The 20,932-nt window shown below is 41.7% G+C and overlaps 1 protein-coding gene across 1 annotated transcript in view; it reads right to left on the reverse strand.

The window, feature by feature from the left end:
* Positions 1-430: 430 nt before the first annotated feature.
* LOC139743607 (phosphatidylinositol 4,5-bisphosphate 3-kinase catalytic subunit alpha isoform-like) overlaps positions 431-20,932 on the reverse strand; it is a 58,986-nt gene continuing 38,484 nt past the window's right edge. Inside the window, exons 5-18 of the mRNA XM_071654083.1 lie at positions 19,159-19,386; positions 18,809-19,000; positions 17,277-17,561; positions 15,863-15,966; positions 12,714-12,795; positions 10,154-10,318; positions 9,139-9,242; positions 8,297-8,465; positions 7,327-7,555; positions 6,582-6,660; positions 5,437-5,607; positions 3,008-3,125; positions 1,802-1,950; positions 431-795 (exon numbers count right to left, since the gene is read on the reverse strand). Coding sequence (XP_071510184.1) covers positions 531-795; positions 1,802-1,950; positions 3,008-3,125; positions 5,437-5,607; positions 6,582-6,660; positions 7,327-7,555; positions 8,297-8,465; positions 9,139-9,242; positions 10,154-10,318; positions 12,714-12,795; positions 15,863-15,966; positions 17,277-17,561; positions 18,809-19,000; positions 19,159-19,386 — 2,340 coding nt within the window. The 3' untranslated portion in view covers positions 431-530. The remainder of the gene's footprint in view (positions 796-1,801; positions 1,951-3,007; positions 3,126-5,436; positions 5,608-6,581; positions 6,661-7,326; positions 7,556-8,296; positions 8,466-9,138; positions 9,243-10,153; positions 10,319-12,713; positions 12,796-15,862; positions 15,967-17,276; positions 17,562-18,808; positions 19,001-19,158; positions 19,387-20,932) is intronic.

Genomic DNA, 20,932 nt, shown 5'->3' on the forward strand with positions numbered 1-20,932 from the left:
CACACGCATTCCATCTTCGGGAGACTCTGCTTATGAGATGTCTTGAGTTATGGCCAGGCCCAGGCCATATTATTATTCTTCAAAACCGCAGCATATCTTTAACCACAGCATCTATGGAACAGTGGTATCCATGGTTACACAAAGTGGACGCACCTACACTTTTGTACCACCACACACTGCTGTGTGTATTCCATCCGCTGCCATAATGTGCCTCGCCTTATGACACAACGGGTCCTAGTACATGCTTCGTAACAGCGTACAAACAGTCCATTGCCGCTGACTTTCTACACAGCACATGCAAGGTAACAACTCCAACCTCTTAATTCATCAGGAGGAGGTTAAACTTGATGTTTAACTCTCCAGTAATTGCCAAATCAAAATTGCCACTGATATTGTGCACAGACGAGTTGCCGAGGGGTTAAATGAGACCTGGAGATGGTGAGAGGCAGCTGCTGAGTTGTATTCCATCCACCCGTGCTCAGTCCTGGTAAGCGGGCCCCACCCGCCCCCTGCCACTGGTGGGAGGGGGGTCATATTCCATGTTTCAGGGCGTGGCACAGCCAGTCCATCTTGGTGGTCCAGCCACCACCGTGGGCGTCGTTGAGCTGCTTCAGGAAGTACTCGAGCGCCTCGTTCTCCGTCTTGCCGACGGCGAGCGTCTTGTGGAGGTAGCCGACGTCGTCGATCGTCTGCAGCTCGGGGATGTCGGTGCCCAGCATCAGGGTGAAGAGGCTGATGAAGAGGTGGGCGTGGTCCCGGAGGATGAGGTAGGCCTGGCAACAGAGCTCCTGGAATCTGGTGCACAGGAGAGTCCCAATGGTGACATGAATGAGTGAATGAATAAAACAAACACAGTCATAGCAAAATTCTCATTACAACAAAGTAAATATTCAGGTCCCAAAATTATCATCAATAGGTTTCCTCATTTATTTTGTACTCTCTAAAGAATGGGCTTGATGGCACATACTGTACAATCGGCTTCTCATAAGAGTGCCGAATATCAGCTGGAGAGACCACAAAACCCTTGGTATGAAGGTATGCATAAAGTTTGAATACATTAAATGGGACTGTGCATCACAAAACCAAGGAAAAGTCGCGTGCCCTGATTCTACATGAGGACTAAAAAACAGGTGAAATGGGTAAACCCAGTCAATCTTTAGATTGTCATATTTTCTTAAATAGCAATAATATTTTTCTTCTACACTCATTTCTCAACAACCTCTTACACACTCTTCACTTTCAAAACTGTCTTAATAGTGTATGCTCGATTTCAGCCTAATCTGATAATCCCTTCATTCTTGTTGCTATGGAGTTTTACATCCTGTTGTTTTGTCCCATTCACTGCACAGGGCACAGCTTGGTAAGATTAACCAATTGAGGACAAGTCCCCGAGTATACTCGGGCAAGTGTCTGTGGGAAACGCATGCTGTAGCAAAATCAGCCCATCCTCAATGGGTTCAGCATTTGAATAGGCCCTTTACTTCACAGCCTCTTTTCTGAGCACACACCGAGTATGTGCTTTCTTTCCAATATTTAGATAGGTTAGGGGAGTCCATTCAAATTGAGTCATACATTGTGCATCATTCCAAAGCTTAACCCAATGATGACAAGTCCAGAGTATACTCGGGCAGGTATCTATGGGAAATGCGTGTTGCAGCAAATTCAGTCCGTCCTCAACAGGTTAAAGTCTGCTCTTTGAGAATCTGCCCTGAACTGAAAATCCACGTCTGGCAACTTTTTGTTGATTTTGTGATGCAGGGTCACATATAGTAAAACTAATAATCTGTTTGGGCTGACTCACTTCTTGAACTCCTGACTCTTGGTGATGTCGTTGCCCTTGGTGATGACCTTGAGAAAGTCCTCGGTCAGGACAAAGGGAACCCTCTCCCGCTTGATGCCGTACTTCTTCTTGATGTGGCCCAGGAAGTGGCCAAAGTCTATGTGGAAGATCTGCAGGATGGATGGTTTGAGATTCAACAATGATCAAACTGAAGATCGGTAGGATGGATGGTTTGAAATCCAACACTGATATCCTGAAGGGAATTGTAGTTTTGCAGTTTAATTTTACCTCCGCCAATGGAGGAGGTTATGTTTTCATTACCATCTGTTTGTTTGTTTGTCTGTGTGCAAAATAACTCAAAAAGTTGTGAATGGATTTGGATAAAAGTTGCAGGACAGGCTGAGAATAACACAAGGAACAGATGATTAAACTAAGGTAGTGATCTGGGAATTTTGGGGGAATTTATGAAGAATTTTCAATATTTCGGCAGGTACAGTCAATGAACTTGGGAGTTCAAGCTGCGCATTTTTCAGGTTTTCATACGCACACTTAAGTGCGTGCTCTAGTTTCTGCTAGGGCGAGGCATGCCGCACACCTGAGGGTTTATGACGTAACAAAAGGCTCCCAAATTGGGAAATCACGCGATTTTTCAGCATGCATTCTTATTGGCGGGTGGAAATCACTGATCTCTACAGAAGAACAAGATCATGGGTGGAAAGGAACTGCTTGGTTGAGGTCTGCACTCTCAGAGTGCTTCTCTAGTTTCTTTTTTCTTTATACTGTTACTCTCTGTGAATGTGATCTGATGCTCATTCTGTATCATCATGAAGACCACGCGAAAGAGAAGGAACCATCCTGGGGTTTGTTCAATACACGTACTTGATAGAATGGGACTACTAATTTCCAAAAGCTTCAAGACAAGCAAGATTCACTGTGAGTACTCACATCCCCTAATACCATAGTTTAATGGTTTGAATTAGACAACATGATATGAGTGCATTTTGTTTGACCTGAATTGCCTAACCTTTAGCTCCCTTATATTCATATTTCTCATAGAGCTGAATCAGGGGCAGCACTGCAACAAAAATGAATCTGTAAATTTTAACGTACAATTTGCAATTATTCTCTCATCTAAATGAAGGGTATGTACAAAAGAAGTGGGAGCAACACATGCCACATGACTTGATTCTGTAAGCCAGCCAATCAGGTGGCTAAGATCGTGCTCACCTGACCCTGTTGGGAAACCATGATATTGCTGTTGTGCCGGTCGCCTATCCCGAGAATGAAAGTAGCCACACAGTATCCGGCGCAGGACTTTGTGAAGGTGTCCACTGCGTCGTCATATCTGAAGCAAAAGAAAGCACAGCAGAGAGCATGAAGTATACCTCTCGGGAGAGGAAACCCCTTGCTGATTAACTCTTTAAGCACAGAAGAACTTAGCTTAACCCGTTCTCCTGCAATTCTCTAAGAGCCCCCAAAGCCCCCAAACAAGATTCTTTTTGCTTGTCGAAAGAGAATAGAGAGGGTGGTAATCTACATATGAGAAAGCAGTGAAGTTGTACATGTCTCCCCTTCCCACGGTCAACTCCATGTGCCATTGAACGATGACAATAGCCATCAGGCGTGAGGTATGAATAGAGGGTGCGCTGATGGGCTCACAGACACTTTTGTCTTACACAAAACGAAGCACCTGAATGGAGTCAGCGAACACAGAAATCTACCTCAGCTCCGCCTTGATCGCTATACGTACATCTTCATACGGGTTTCATAACCAAACAAGCGTAAACTACATTGGAAAAAGGTAAATAATACTGTAATATACACAGTTTTTCTTCAGAAAGAGAACAAATGCTGATAGAGCAAACTCTAATCTTTCTATCAGAGTCATTTTTCTGGGCAGGATGACACAAATAAACATGCATTTAGGCCACACATGTAGACACTCTTGTTTCCGTTTTTGGAACCTGGTATACCAGGCTCCCGTATATCAGTTGCTGCCATAAGAACCTGTACCAGGTTTCTGTAAGAAATGGGTTAACATGCCAAGCTTTTCCATTGGCTTTCAGTCAAATACCCAGACTTGACCTGGTTGTAAACAGAAGTAATTAAGCCCACTCAGGTGTAGCAATGTGCCTCAGCCCAACAGGACTTCCATGGTGACACAATATAGTGATTAGGGGGATTAGGTAATCTCTATTCACTGATGATTAGTTTCCAGACATCTGCACTGATTGGGGAAGAAAGCACTCCACCTTGCATAGCAATCGGTGAACAAAGGTATTTGAATGACATAATGAAAATATAACAGGAAGACATTGAACAGTACTTGACCTAACCCTTCAGAAGTATGATGCCTATACAATTCTTGGAAATGTGTACTTGCCATTAAACAGGACATTTAAAAAAAATTCCTTCTAAAGTTCTTCACCACAAAGTTTGTTCAGATTGGCAACATATTTCAGATATTTGTTTGCAAAATGTGGGGCTAAGGAGCATGCTAGTGAGACCAGAAAACAAAAGCCTAGGACCAAGATGTGTCAAATGGCACAGCTCAATGGAAATCCATTACCTCTTACCCATAAAGTCAAAAAGCTCTTGAATCTTTTACCTTCCCCCCTCCCTCATCATTTCCACCACGAAAATGTTTGTCCCACAAGTTTTTTCTTATCAAGCATGGATATTGGCAAGTGAGAACAGCAACAATCAGGGATGCCAGTTAGAATGAAAGAGAAGGCCTGAAATACATCTACATGAAGCTCCTTTGTACACGAAAAAGCCTGAACTTTGAAAGTGCCAGGGCCTGAATTCAGGCTTTTGCCTGAAAACTGGCATCCTTGAACAATATTTCTAGCTCCTTCTTTCAAAGATAGATTAGGACTAAAGAGTACAAGTGGGGAAAGGGGCAAAGAAACGTCTGGAGCTAGAGCTAGCCCTGAGTTTGGAAGGACCATTTGAGTATGAGGTAATATGTGACTGTGCATCACAAAACCAACAAAAAGTCACAAGCCCTGACTTTACGTGAGGACTCAAAATAGATGAAATGGGACAACGTGGTCAATCTGAAGTTTTTCAAATTTTCTTCTATATTTTTTCAAAGTTAGGGATCATAAAATGAATGGAAAGATGTGTTTTGAGCAGTTTTTCTAGAACTCTTTTTATTTTGTAGACTAGTGTAATTAGTTATGTCTTAGAGACCCCATTTCATTTCTTAAAAATCCTTTACACGCTATTCACATTCAACTCTAATAAGTTGAAAGGAAGGTGCTACTGCTTTGAAAGTTGGTTGTAGCTGTGGACGCAATGTGTTAATAGAGCCTACTGATTTTCAGCTTAATCTGATAATCCTTTCATTGTTGTTGCTTTGGCGTTTTACATCCTGTTTTTTGTCCCATTCATTGCATGCTAGCATGACTTTACAGCATTAAGCCTATGAATAGACCCTACACTTTGGAGCCTCTTTTCTCAGTACACACTTTTCCAGAGTGTGTGCTTTCTTTCCAATATCTAGATAGGTTTAGAGGGTCCATTGGAATTGAGTTATACACCATTGTAAAGCTTAAAATCTGCTCTGTCAGAATCTGCCTTTAGCTAAAAATCCATAACTAGCAACTTTTTCTTGGTTTTGTGATGCAGGGTCACATATGATGTGATCTTACTGTGTCCCTCTGCTTTTCTCCTTGATCCACTGGTGGAGGACTCCGCTCTTCAGCTGTAGGGTGCTCATGATACCCGCCTTGTGCTGGATGTCGTAGATCGTGGACGAGTTCCGCACGACCTCGATCAGCCCCGTCATGTTGCCGGTGGCGAGGCATCGGTAGGGCGTCATCCTGAAGACGGGGTGGGGGGGGGGGAGAGGAAGGATGGTTGGAGGTTGGAGGGGAGGAGGAGGGGAGAAGGGGGATGGTATCTATTATAACTTGAACTCTTGAATTCCTTGAGTTGAGGGTGCACTGTGCACTCTTTATCAGTTCAGTGCATTCCTATTACAAGGAACACAGTTATAATGAAAATCTTGTGACAGTGAAGAAAAATTCTGGCTCCAAAATTATCATCTATATATCTTTCAATACTCTTTTCTTCAGCTATAACATTTCCATATAACAAATGAGAACTGCTAGTCCTGAGGACTTCGTTATAATGGGAGTCACCTGTACTGCATTAAAACACACACACACACACACAAACAAAACCACCCCTTTAATTTCTCTTCGCTATTAGAAATGGGGATGTACAAGTTTTTTGACGAAGTTGCGTCAAACATAGCAAATCTTGATCATAATAGCCACTATTGTATTGTAGAGCAGCAAAAGTGTCTACTGGCATCTGTAGGCAAGGAAAATATATCATGTTCCTAAAATGGCATAACCAGATGGGTGTGTTAGCGCACATATTGTGTGAATTTGACATGGATAACATCTCCAGGTTATGCACCCTGCTCTTTGCGATGAATGAATTAAGCGGGATGTTTTACGTACATGAGTTGTGACTTTCTCATGCACAGGACCTCCATTTTATGGTCCTATCCGAGGGACAGAACATTTTGTCTCTTACTAGAGAGGGCAGCATGATCACACACAACATTGCTCAGTAAAGACTCAGTGGGCTTCAAACCCAAGCCATTTTATTGCTAGGCAGATTACGCTTATGACTGAGCCACCTCGCTGCCCCAATTCTACCTATCATCAGAATAGTCATCACGAAGTTTCAATACAGATAAACTTCTTTGACATATCTTACAGTACTAGTAGTGGGGAAACACATAATCAGGATTGTAAGAGCTTGCCGAGGAGGTCAAACTCACTTGAGGTCCAGTCCACGTTGCTGCCATATAGAGTCCATGATCTGGATCATTTGAAGGGTCAGCATGTCTTGTCTCAGGTCTGTATACATGTGATGGAAAGAAAATCGAGGAGCAATCATAAAATGAAAGAAGAATATACCACTCCCTTAAATGCTTGTTACCAGCGAGAGCTAATTTTACTCATGCTACTTTATTTTGATTTTCGAAAACTCATACCCCAAATGACTAAGAGATCTGTACTGACTCACGATAATACATTTGCTTCATATTGTGGTACACATGAAAAAAGTAATTAATGTCCACAGAGACTCTAATTCTCCCACATTTGGCAGGAGATCTCCGGCTACGAGGCCATTTTTCCCAAAATCTCCCGCTCCAATTTGCATTTCTCCCACTCTAGCTGTGCATCTCCAGCTTAAGATACATTTTTGTCTGCATAAAGTTTAGCTTCCTCCTGCCCAACTTTAGTTTGGTCATATATGTTAAAAAAAAAGAAGGCCAAGATAGCACCGGAAAATTATCTACAGCTTCCAGGTCCTTCAAGCGGGCCCTGGACCCCTGACTGTAAAGGACGTTGCGCTTTGAGTTTGTGATGTGCGCTACTCATAATCAGCATATCAAGTTTGCCAGGGGGTCCAGGCGGGGGAATCTCTTGTTTAAAGAGATGCTTGGAATTTGAGTTTCTGCATCTATCTGGAATTGTAAGATATTCACATGAAAGAAAAAGTGTACTACTTAAACTCACCATCTCCTCTCTTGAACATGACCTTGATGTCCTCGAACATGGATTCGGCCATCCTGTCAGGGTTCTCCCAGACCAGCCAGAGAGGGCGCTTGGCTGAAGAGAGGATGCGGCAGGCCTCCACCTTGAGCTTGCCGAGAGAGAAGGACGGGTTGACAGGCAGAGGGAGCTCCTGCAGCGCCTCGATGAAGTCAGGCTGGGCCATCTGGTCCGACAGGTACTTCAGCCGGTCCTGGAGGGGTGTAAAGAAGGGGGGGGGGGGGTTGGTGGTGAAGTGAAAGTTTGAACTCTGTGAGTGCCACAATCGCATCACTGACACAGTTGATGGCTTGCTGATTTGGCACATTTTGCTTCAGTGCACGATTGCACATAAACCGATTGATAAATCACAACATGCCACAGTACATGGAATGCCTCATCGATATGCATAGTTTTGTAGTAAAAATTTATGTTGCGCCAAAGCTTCCGACTTCCTCTGTAACTTTGCTATACTTATTTTCTAGCATAAACACCTCTATCAAACCTTACATGGCTTGGAAAAACAGAATGATTTCAAAGGCATTCACACTTTGTGGTCTCAATATAATGTGGCACACAGGAGGTTTACACCATGGCACACACAGAGTTAAGCACGAAGCACTGTGAAGAGGTTGCATTGTTGAAGAGTCACAGTCAGTTGGGGAGTGCATGACACTTTCTCATAGACAGTATAGGGTAGAAAATCTGGGTGTGAGACCTTCCATGGCACTTGTGTCACAGAACAAAACACATCATCTACAACATTCCTCTATACTCAGGTACATATGTATGCGAAATTGGAATGTGGTTGGAAGCTGAATGCTATCACAGGCAATAACTGCACATGCGCACAAAGTACATGTCACAAGATAGATTAAAAAATGCATACAGCCCAATACCCCAGATTCTACTAACAGTCACCAAGTTAGGTATCATGAGATCTAGATACACCCACCCGATTCGTGTCCTCCTTGCGCTCGTTGAGTGACTCGGAGAGCTTGGAGAGTTTGTCCAGGGATTCCACCTGCCTCACGAGGAGCTTGAGGTATGGACCCAGGGACCGGCAGTACGCCTCCAGCATCAGGCCGAATCGGCGACTCACCCGCGGCTTGTGCATCTCAGACCTGCCAGGAAGATCATAAGCAATCATGTCATGCACTTGTGCAATTTCAGGGACGAAATTCATTTAATAACGTCTTCTGGAAATCTATACCCTACAAGTAATGTTTCTATGCAGATTTCTTGTATTTCACACATATTCATTATCTTCTTCATCTATTTGGTAATTTGCATATTTTATTCTTGATCTGTTTATCATCTATTTGTAAATGAGGAATATGGAACAATAAAGCCAAACCAAACAGATGGATTTGATACACATGAATCAAGGACTTTTTTTTTCTTTTTTTTTAATAGCACTGTCTGTTTCAGTCCAGCAGTGAGCTAGAGGTAGCACAGATCTATATGATTTGAATTCACGTAACCATAGAGATGCAAATTACGTTATTTCAATTATCATTTTTATCATCCTTTCCATCTTTATAACCATCATCAGCATCACCAACCTCCTCCTCATCATCATCACCATCTTAATCATCATCATCACAATCATCATCATCACTGCCATCACCATATCTATCATCGCCATTACTTTGACCATAATAATCACCATTTCTGAATGCCATGACAATGAACATCATCCCCATTATAGTTACAAAATGTAAAATAAGCAGACCAAAAAATAAAAACACACCAACTATATCTGTCAACATCATTCAATATCGTCATGGCAACTACCTGAGGTGCCAGAAGAAGAAATGTCCTATCCTCTGGTTGTACAATGAGCGTCTGAGGAGGAACCTGGCCAGCGGGTTGTCCAAATACGACTCGTACTTCAGCACCTGTCGGACATACAAGGCACAGGACCAGATTTTTACTTCAGAATTTTCATCACTTCAAATCACTTTCAAAATTCAAAAAGGAACTTACACTACCTAAGTTCTTTCGATGTGAATACACATAAATGAGCTACACAAGTGAATACACATAAATGAGCTACACAAGTGAATACACATAAATGAGCTACACAAGTGAATACACATAAATGAGCTACACATGTATCATTAAGATAAAATGATGCAGTGGAATCTAGATTTGATGACACATAAATGTAGGCTGAGATCTCTGAAACTTTTGTCATTAATGACAATATCACTCCTTCAGAAGTCCATGGATTCATTGGAAAGTGTGTGTTTTAGCAATTTTTCTACAACGCTTTTTTCTTAGAATAGGGTGATTAAGTGTGTCTTTAATAGAGTCCCCTTTCCATTTCTTAAAAACCCTGTACACGCTCTTCACTTTCAACTCTAATAACTTTAGAAAGGATGATGCTACTGCTTTGAAAGTAGGCATTAATCATGGACAGAATGTGTTAATAAGGCATGCTCAATTTCACCTTAATCTGATAATCCCTTCATTGTTGTTGCTCCAGTTGCTTACATCCTGTTTTTTGTCCCATTCATTGCACAGCTAGCACGGCTTGGCAAAGATTAAGCGCTTGAATAGATCCTGTACTTCAGAGCCTCTTTTCTCAGTTCACACTTCTCCGGAATGTGTGCTTTCTTTCCAATATTCAGATAGGTTTGGAGGGTCCATTTGAATTAAGTTATACATCATTTTAAAACTTAAAGTCTGCTCCCTCAGAATATGCTCTTTAAACTGAAATTCCATGTCTGGTGACTTTTTGTTGGTTTTGTGAAGCAGTGTCACATATAAAGTGAAAGTGATTGCAACAGAGCACTCCGTCCCTTACCTGGACAAGCTGAAGGAGGTAGAGGGACAGCTGCTCGTCCGACAAGATGCGGTCAAGGCAGTTGACTGCCTCCGTCCTGACCCCGAGGTCAGCGTAGCTGCAGTCCAGGAGGCCGAGGGCGGTCTCCACGTCCATGTCTGGCCAGTCCTTGAGGAGGATGTACAGCTGCAGCATTTATCAAAAGAATGAGACACATGCATTGTATTGAATTGCACCATCCTCATCTTGTGTTTAACAGTCCAACCTCTGGTACAGTGTATACGGCTATGTCAGGACTGGCGCCCATCTGGATACGCGATTTGGCAGAACACATTGTAGGAGCTGGGTGCCTTTGAATGTTCCTACAGATAAATAGTGCTATATAAATGCTGTTTCGTCATCATCATTATCTTCATCATCATCATCATCATCATCATCGTCATCATCACCATCATCATCATCATCATCATCAATTGTACCTACCAACCCAGTGGTAGTTAGGTAGGCAGCGTACACAGCAACAGTGGGGTAATCTATGCTAGCCTATCAAAATTACGGTCCCTTTTTAAAGGATTTCTCATGGAAAACTTACAGGCAATTCGTGTGAGTTTTGTAGGAGTCTTAGTGGACTTTAAAATCACTTCCTTTTTTTGTTTCCTTCTTCACTGTGTGAACACCTCTGGATGACAGAGAAGTCCGGATAAGAAATGGCAAGACAATTGAAGTTGGACTGCATCACCAAATGCCTTCGAAATATGTGATGTATTCATGATAAGAGTTGCACGCATTTTGTTAAAATTAATTAATTAATTTTAATTAAAATTGCATTTTGTTAGAAAGTAGAATGTTGTGTGCACATCTCATATCCACTCTCACCTTCCCTAGTGTCATCTTCCATTTCATAAGAGCCTCAATGAAATTTGACATCAATCACGGCTCCCCTCTCCCATCCACCCACCCTCTCCAGCTTCCTCCCGTGCGGGGAGCTGTTTCTTGGTTAAAATTCAGTCATTCTGTAAAGCAAGCTGTACACTTGTCTAATCCCTACTCAATGCAATAGTTATCCCCCTTTGCCTTTTACAAAGGATTTTTATTCTATGCATAATCTTATGACATTCCAATGTGCACTCTGGGCAGAACAGACAGGGAGCACGACATGCCAAGAATGTATGTAAAGAACATATCTGCTGCCAAGACGGTATTCGACACCCTCCTTCAGTTTCTGGAATTTTGGCATAAAGTCCTCGATTCTAATCACGGGAGAGAAAATATGCCCCTTGTTCCTTCTTGGAGCCCCAGTTTCCCCCAGGCTCCCTCTTTCCGAGATGGAGGAAATTGAATCTCAGAGTGGTACTCGTGGAAGTACGGCCAGAGGCAGAGACATCTCCTGAATATTCGAGCCATCACAGGGTAATATCCATGGAAGGAATTTGTTCTGCTTTCAATTCAATTTCCTCATTTCACAAGGCCAATCAATGGTGAATTTCCATTGCAATTATAACCGAAATGAAAAAAAAAAATCTTGCTATAGTGAAACTCTGCTTGCTTCTATACTGCAAGTATGGGAATGACAAATCTCAAATGAGTTTTACATTACGCTCTCAGAGTGCTTCTCTAGTCGTTGGTTATGCAATATTTCAACTGTTGATACCGATGACAGCTTGTGGAACTTCTTGTGGGGGCGGTGGGGGAAGGGGGGGTGTTCGGGCCCCCTCTTTTTTGCACCATACTAAGGAATACATAAGGTGTCACCACTTTGGGCCCCCCCCCCCCCACTTTTTTTACCCAAGAAGTGCATAAGTGGCACTAGAAAGAAATAGATAGAAACCTTGAAGTGGCAGCGTGGTAAGGCCTTTATTTTTGCGCTGAAGACCTTTTTTTTTTTTTTTTTGCTTGTCAGCTGATGAAACCGAGAGTGGCACCAGAAGTCTGAAGTGCCCCCCCCACACTTTTGAAAACGTGGCGCTGGCCATGCACATGGATGTAAAACTCTGCCTCAGTCCAACACAATTGATATGGTGACGCAGAAAGTGATTACGGGGATTAGGTAATCTCTATTCATTGGCAATTACATCGTAATTCCCAGACACCTGCGCCACTTGGCATAGAAAGCACTCCTGCAGACATGCCGATCAGTGAAGAGAGCACTGTAAGGGTTGACATCATCTCACTTTAAAGGGAGGTAACACTACTGGTTGAGGTGAGAATTCAGCTTTTAACTTTTTGTGAGATACTTAGAAACCACTTAATGAAATGTGAAAAAGCATACACTTCTAAGAGGAATTCAAAGTTTATTTCATGAAAATCAGTTTTGAAATGGATGAGATATCAAAAAAACTAAGTGAGACAAAGCGATCCTAATAAAAGGTGGGTCGCACCTTTTATTAGAATCGCTTTGTTTTGGATATCTCAGCCATTTCAAAACCAATTTTTATCAAATAAACTTAAAACTCCTCTTGAAATCACATGCTCTTTTATAAGAGGTTTGTCATTATCTACAAATATTATCATAAAAAAAAAATTAGAAACTTCAAACCCCATCTCAACTGAAACTGTACCACCCTTTTAAAACTGATCTCACCTGTGCTACATCCTCTCTGCTGTTCCACTTGACCGAACTGAGGAGCTTGGGTAGCGAGTAGGGGTAGTCCCTGCCAACCATTCTGTGAGAGGCAGGAAGAAATGAAGAAGAGTCAATAGAGGAAGTTTATTAACTCCTTTGTATGTGCCACGTTCGCACACTCTACTCAGTCAACGGCATGCCAAGTTTGCACATTCTGCTCAAACACACAAGCCCGCCCAAACCGATCAATAAATTGCCAAATGCTACGGTACAATGAAAGCGTTTCTCGCGATTCCATTCCTGTCAAATTTAGCTTGTATTCTATGTGGTGGTTGACTATCAAGTAGTGTTCCCTAAGTGATTTCTAAGTTTCTGTCACTGTTTTGTGTGCAAAAGTCATGCCTTTAGAATACTAAGGCTATATACATGTACTAGTCTTTTGAAAGAATAGACTGGTCATACACTTTCATCAAAGCAAAGTTTGGCATTTTACCAATAACTCTGCTCATATACATGTCCAGGGTAACAAAAATCTATAAAATTGACACTGATTTGAAAAACAGAATGTTTTCCTAAAGCATGACTACATTGCTGTCTCAGAATAATGTGGCACACAAGGGGTTTACACCATGGCACATAAAGAGTTAAAAGCTAGCCTATGTGAGTCACTGGCAGGCACCCAAAGGACTGTGCCTTGGGTTGGAAATGTGCACCATATGTTATGACCTGCCCTTCAAAAAATTTACATGAGGAAGAAGAATGGGAGCAATGTGATCTTGTAGTGTCCATGGCAGACTTTCAAATTGCATTTCATGTCTGGTTTACCCCCACTCCCCATGCCATGCAAAGGTTAGATACTCTATGAAAGAAAACACACGAAACAGAGAGAGAGAGAGCAAAGAAGGTACTATAAACAACGAAGAAGAATTATGTTGAACTAGAAAAGCACTCTGAGAGCACAGACCTCGGTCAAGCAGTTATACTTTCCACCAATGATCTTGCTTTTCCCAAAGAGATTTTCTCCTCTCCACCACTGGGGAAAAGCTCTTTGGGCTCTTCCACTGAGATCAGTGATTTCCACCCATAAGTATACCAGTGCATGCTGAAAATAGAAGCCTTTGTTACGTCATAAAACCTCAGCTGCACTGCGCGCCTCGCCCCAGCAGAAACTAGAGCACGCACTTTAGTGTGCGCAGGCAAACCTCAAATACGTGCAGCCTGAACTCCCAAGTTCATTGACCCTACCTGCCAAAATATAAAAAATCCATCATAAATTCCCCCAAATTCTCGGATCACTACCAAAAGTTAATTGTTTGTTACTTGTGTCATTCTCAACCTTTCCTGCAAGTTTCATCCCAATTCGTTAACTACTTTTTGTGTTATTTTGCACACGGACAAACGAACGAACGAACTAACAAACAAACCAATGATAACGAAAACATAATCTCCCCCCTTGGCGGAGGTAATAATGTGAGCACATCTTATCTCTTCATTCCTACTACATCAATTCCCTTTGTTTTCCCGTCTCTTTCTTACCTTCTTTCCAGGAATTAATTGGCATGGTAAGTTTTAGCCACAATGAATTGATATTAAACAGATATTACAGCCCACTATTCAATGCCTACCACTGCTCAAAAAGTATTCTCTACATACACTCAGCAAAAAAAGAAAGTAAACACTTTTTCAAGTTTATATTTCTCATAGAATATTTGGCTAAAAGTTAATGTATTATATACCATATTGAAGGTTATTTAATTGGCTATCAGCCTAGTAGGTCAATAAAATGGGAAACTTTATGCATGAGTGAACACCTTCTTTTTTCTCTTCCAAGGCACAAAAGCAAAAATTGCAAAATTGAACGAGTTGTCATTAATGCGCACGTGCTCCTCCATATAACAATAAGAACAAAAGACAAATTTAACACAATTAGACACATGAATTGAGTTGCAAAAATGAACCTTTGATCTCTATAATATCTTTGAAGCCCAAATATCAATAAAGGTAAAAAATAAGGAAGAAGAATGAAGAATCTTGGGTCAAGCCAAAATTCACATGAAATAAGAGATAAAGAAATATCGATTAAAATGGCAGAAATTTCAATTTGTTTTCAAATTAGGGGAATTGTAAATGATATTTGGTTCTTAAATTTATCTCATAAATCTTTGATTTACTTTCTAAAAAGAGTAAAATAAAGAAATTCTGTTTATTTAATCATCTTTATGCCATTAATCCTCATGTCGTTTGAAATTTAAGCTGACAAGAAATTCTCATTTTCCTCCCTTAGTTTCCCATTTTGTTTCTGTTTGAGATTATAAAGAGATAAAGAGAACAAAAACTTGTTTATGCTATTTCATTTATGTCTGTCATTGTTTTAAAATGGCTTTTGGCTGTCATTGTTATCTTGAAGGACATTACCAAATGAAAGACAACTTGTCAAATTTTGCAATTTTTACTTTTGTGTCTTGGGGGGCAAAAATGAATGTGTTCACTCATGCATAAAATTTCCTTTTGTATCAACCTACTAACTTGATAGCCAATTAAATTACCTTTAATATGGTATCTAATACATTGGTTTTTATTAAAATCTTCTATAAAAAATATGATCTCGAAAAAGTGTTTACTTTCTTTTTTTGCTGAATGTATAATGAAGAAAACTTTGCCAAAATGTTTGTGTGTGTGTGTGTGTGTGTGTGTGTGTGTGTAGCTGAAATTACAAAGCAATGCCTACACACCTTATTTCAACTGACAATAAAAAGTACAATGTACTTTCTCCATTGAATGCATGAATTTGACCTAAACTGCATCTTGACTGTCAAATAAAATCATTGCACTGTTATCATCATCATCATCATCACTATCATCATCGTTGTTGTTGTCGTCATCATCATCGTCATCTTCTTCTTTGTCATCGTCATCGTCATCATCGTAATCATCGTCATCATCATCATCACTATCATCATCATCATTTTTGTTGTCGTCATCATCGTCATCTTCTTCGTCATCGTCATCGTCATCATCGTCACCATCGTCATCACTATCATCATCATCATCACTATCATCATCATCATCACTATCATCATCATCATCGTCATCATCGTTGTTGTCGTCATCATCGTCATCATCGTCATCATCATCACCACTGTAATTGTAAGGCACCAAAATCACACCTGAGTTTCCAGACCAGCTCCTTCTCCTGGACAGACATCTCATGGAGACGGTCCTTATTGAGGATCTCCTCCAACTGTTCCAGCTCCTCCTCAGACGGCATAACCTGTGTGGAAACGAGATGGAGGACATTCAGGAAGATGTTTGCAGTTTTGTAGAAGATAATATACAAAAACATTAATACCAGAGCATTACAGGATGGCAACTGAAAGCAAAACATCAGTATCAAAATGATTAAAAATGAGAGAAGTATTAAAAAGAAATGTAACAGTACTGTAAAAGTGGTCTCTTTCACGTATAGAAACTTTCGCGGTTTGCATCGGTGCCGACTTTTTCGCGTGTGTTTAAATTCGCGGTCGGCAAAGTCTGTGAATTCAGTCGGCAAAAACTGTTATATTTTGCACACGAAACCCCAAAATAGTATTCACTTATTCTTTTATTTATTAAATAGAAATTAAAATCAAATGCAGGCTTACCTGAAATCCCGTCTCTCGAGTACTTTGTAACATGCTTGTACTTACTGCGCGGTATCGCTGCGTGTGTGTTGGCCATCAATACACTCAATGCGTGGAATCTTCGTGTGTGCATATGCGCAATAGCGTTGTAACAAGCGGCGAGTTCAAAACATTTTCACGTGATGTTAAATTCGCGGTTCAACCTCGAAGCGTGAAAAGCGCGAAAATAAAACCACCGCGAAAGAAAACACTTTTACAGTAGACAGATGGTAGTTTGTTACATGATTAGAAGAGAACACAGTAGCATTGGCATCGACTGCTTAAATGTGCCTATTCACTTTTATAGCTTTAACTTGTGAAGCTTTTTCAACAACATTCAGTAATCCATGCGAACTTGACCTATCACGTCTGAACTCTCCCTATTCACCGCATACACACATACTGGGTACACACGCATCACTGACAGCATGTCTGAACTCACCCTCACAGCATAATACACACATCACTGACTGCAAGTCTGAACTCTCCCTAAACACATACACCTATCGCTGACTGCACGTCTGAAATCTCCGTAACCGCGGACACTCACATATCACTGACAGCATGTCTAAACTCTGCAAAGTCATATACAAACATACACATACATCACTGACTGCAGAGAATAATTTTCCTGGTATCGCATTGCAATTTGCTAGATGCATTTTTTTTTATACCACTACTACACAGACTATTTTTTACATAGCAGTTTTCTTTCGCAGAAGTGTACATGACACCATTTGAAATACTGTTCATCAGCTGAAATTGCTAACCGAATTCCGTTTGGGAAATTATTCCCTGGACTGTGCTTGAACTCTCCCTAGCCGCATATAAACATGCACGTCTAAACTCTCTCTCCTTAACCCACATACACACATACCGGATACACACATATTACTAACTGCATTTCTCAACTCTCCCTCACCGCATCGCCGTTGGGCAGACTCCGCGTCTGCGCCTGCGTCACGAAGTACGCGAACTGCTCGATCTGCGAGTAGCCGGGGAAGATGAGGCTGTGCGGGTAGCGGGTGAACTCCAGCTCCAGGCAGGGGGCGTCCTTGTTCGGGTTGGACCCCGTCTGGCCGAAGGGCTTCAGCAGCTCGTCGTTACCCTGGGGCGGCGGCCACAGGTACAGCCGCATGTTGCCCATCTGCAGCCGGTTGGTGAAATCGAAGAGGTTCACGTTGCCCCACGCTATCGCCCATCCTCCCTGCAACACAAGCAAAGAGGATACTCTCACCATGGACCAATCTTCAGCTTTTTTCTCTCTCGATCATTTTCTCTCAATACACACGAAATATGAATAGAGACAGAGTGTGATTCTAACTTCCTCTATTCTATCGAACAGAGTGCTGCAAAAAAAAAAAAGAAAAAAGAGAAAGATATTACAGTTTATTGCAATATCTTCTTGGAGTATTCAACACGGTGAAACCATATTCAACACCACTCTGTGAATGAAGCAAAATATTTTTAATAGGGCACAAATATAACACAGAAACGGTTAGAAAAGTGAGATTACAAATACATGTATGTATCTGATGGCCACAGCGGCATACACACACATGGATATGGTTAGAGTGTTCCTCCTTCCCACCCATTTCCAGACTAGGAAATCGTTTGCATTAATAAACAACATTATAGATAATGAGTTTCACCAAAGGAGGTTATATACAGTCAGACCTGTCTATAGTGACCACCCAAGGGAGACGAAAAAAAGTGGCAGTTACAGACAGGTGGCTGATACTGATACAGACAAGTTCTCAACATGCTTTTTCTCTCTGAGGGAATTGTTTTCAGTGGATGTATATGGCAGGTGGTCGCTAAGACAGGTTTGACTGTACTGGTATATAGATATGGACTGCTTATCGGGGCATGGTTGATATTATTGCCCAGAGGGATCTCAGCTCCACGCTATGACCTGAAGACCTGAATATTCCAACATCAATAAGTTGTATTAAACAAATATTCAATGTTTATGAGTGTGATGGTCCCAAATATTACACGAGCATGCAAGTTTAACCGTTCTATTCAACGGCGTCAAGCGGAGCTGAATAGACCGGTTAAACTTGCACTGAATGTAATATTAAAACGGTCGCACAAATGATAAAACATGGAATATTTGTTTTATACAACACACGATACAGGCCTAGTCTAGACCAAAATAGATCTTACGCTAAGCCTACCTAGGAGCAGGACGATCAGTCAGGCCTAGATCTACAGTAGATCTGGCTCATGCGCGTAAGCATCAATGCTGTATGCGACACAAGTTCAATGTGTCCTAGGATCTATTGCACAGCTGTCTTGTGCAATTTGCCATTCGATAGATGTTTATTGCACTGCCATGCAGAGTGATCACGGGATAGCTTATTCTTCTGAATGTCATGTGACCTGCATTCATCCGATCAGATAGCAAGGATCTATACATGTGGTGTATAAACCCATGTGTCAAAGACTCACCTCCTTCTTCCCTTTCCTCTTCTCCGAAGAACAGATGGATATGCACCACCTGGCGCTGCGAGGAATGTCGTTGACCCTGATGCCGTAGGTCAGCCACTCGTTCCAGCGGGGGTTGGAACAGGGGACCTGCTCGGTGGTGACGATGGGGCACAGCGGCTCGTCCCCATGGAAGATGCCTGTCCGGACGTAGATCTGGGGTACCGGAGGAAACGAAGTACATTAGGTGTGAAGGGACCATTTTGCCTATCTTGAGTATAGTCGGACACGGGTGGATAATATTGGAAGAGTGGATCAATATAGATTTATCCTTAGTCTTATCTGTTTTTAAAAGCTCCTCTCAACAAACAAACCTTGTCAAGTTCTTTCACGTTCACGTAGGTGGCGCAGTTGATCTTGACCCGGAAGTTCTCGTCGACCTCCCAGACGCAGTTGGCCTGCTGGCTGCTCGGCATGGTCGAGGCTCGCCGCATGTAGGACGGCACCAGGAGGTGCACGTCGGGCAAGCCGTTCAGGACGGTGTCCTTGGACATCAGCATCAGCTCGGGGATCTTACTCTTGAGGAGGCATTCCCTGATGTACTGTAGAGGAGAAGCACCAGGAGAAAGAAAGACCGACAACCAATGAGATGAATATTTGTAGAAATGTATTTTACAGAGACTCCAACTCTCTCGCTTTTGACGGGAGATCTCCTGCCGAAAGCCCATTTTTGCAGAATCTCCCGTTCTCCCGCTTGAAATGTTTTTTTTTTACTTAATTTCATTGTATGTTGAAAAATTAGCCTTAGATAGTGCGAGAGAGCATCTAGAACCCTAGACCGCAAGGGATTTGCGCTCATGATGTGCGCTTCGCACACTTCAAGTTGGAGTCTCCCGTTTGCTAGGGGTTTCAGGCGGGAGAATCTCCAGATCAGAAGGTGCCAGGGGGTAGGGGTCTCTGATTTTATTTCCCATTAAAAAATACAAACTAGACAGGGACTTGGAGAACGCAGACCTCCGCAAAGCCAGAAACTTATTTCCACCCATACATGCATGCAATTTCCCAATATAGAAGCCTTTTATTTATATCATCAGCTTCCACTTGTGTCACGCCTTGCCAGAGCAGAGCACGCGCTTTAGTGCGCGTACTTTTACCCTCCAGTACACGCAGCTAGAACTCCCAAGTTCAAGCTGCGCCTCCTTGGATGGATCATTTCATCTTTCACCTCATGAAATATTCTGTCTATTGCACTCATGAACACTCATTTAAAAAAGGTCTTTTATTAGTTTTAAGACTAAAGTAAATAAAATAAAGAAATCTTAAGATTCATGTGGAAGAGGCATAATGACCGATCATTAAAAAGCAGATCTCAAGTTTCCCATAACAAGGTTAAATGACTCATATAATTAAGGTCTAAGGATTCATATTTAGATAAGGTCAAAATGGTCAAAGCAGGCTCAAGGTCTCAAGATTTTTGCAAGAAGGTATGACTGAAGTATGTACGAAGTGGCATGAGGATTCATAGCAACGGTCTCTGACCTCTCATAAAAAAAAGAGAAAAGAACACCAGGTCTATAAGATTCATGGAGAAATACTGTATAGATCCTCAGACTTGTGTGTGTAAAAGGTCTAAAGACCCAAGTAGAATGCAGTCTTATGACTTGATAGGATCAAGAGGTCCATACAGTAAATAGGCTAAAAACTTGTGTACCAGTGGTACACAAGGTCTTGAGACACATGCAGAAAGGTCCGACTATGCACTAAAAAGGTCTCCAGAGTCATGTAGATAGAGGTCTCGTGACTTACACACACATTAAAAAAAAAAGCTGAAAGATTCACACAGAAAAAGGTATAAAACCTTGTGTACAAGAAAAAGGTCTCAAGACTTAATACACTGTACATTATACATGACTTGTGTACAAAAAAGGTCTTAAGACTCAAATAGAAAGGCTTACGACCTCACTGAGGTAAAAAAAAAAAGGTCTACAGATTCACACAGAAATAGGTCTTGAGACATGCATGATACAAAAAGGTCTACACACTCATGTAGAAAGGTCTGCTTGTCTCGTGTGAACCACAAAGGTTTCTAGATACATGTAGAAAGGTTTGATGACTTGCAAGACAAAAAGGTCTCATGATTCACCTGGA

The sequence above is a fragment of the Diadema antillarum genome, unplaced genomic scaffold (assembly GCF_040938485.1).
Source record: "Diadema antillarum isolate AM-2024a unplaced genomic scaffold, OU_Dant_1.0 seq00001098_RagTag, whole genome shotgun sequence".
NCBI lineage: Eukaryota > Metazoa > Echinodermata > Echinoidea > Diadematoida > Diadematidae > Diadema > Diadema antillarum.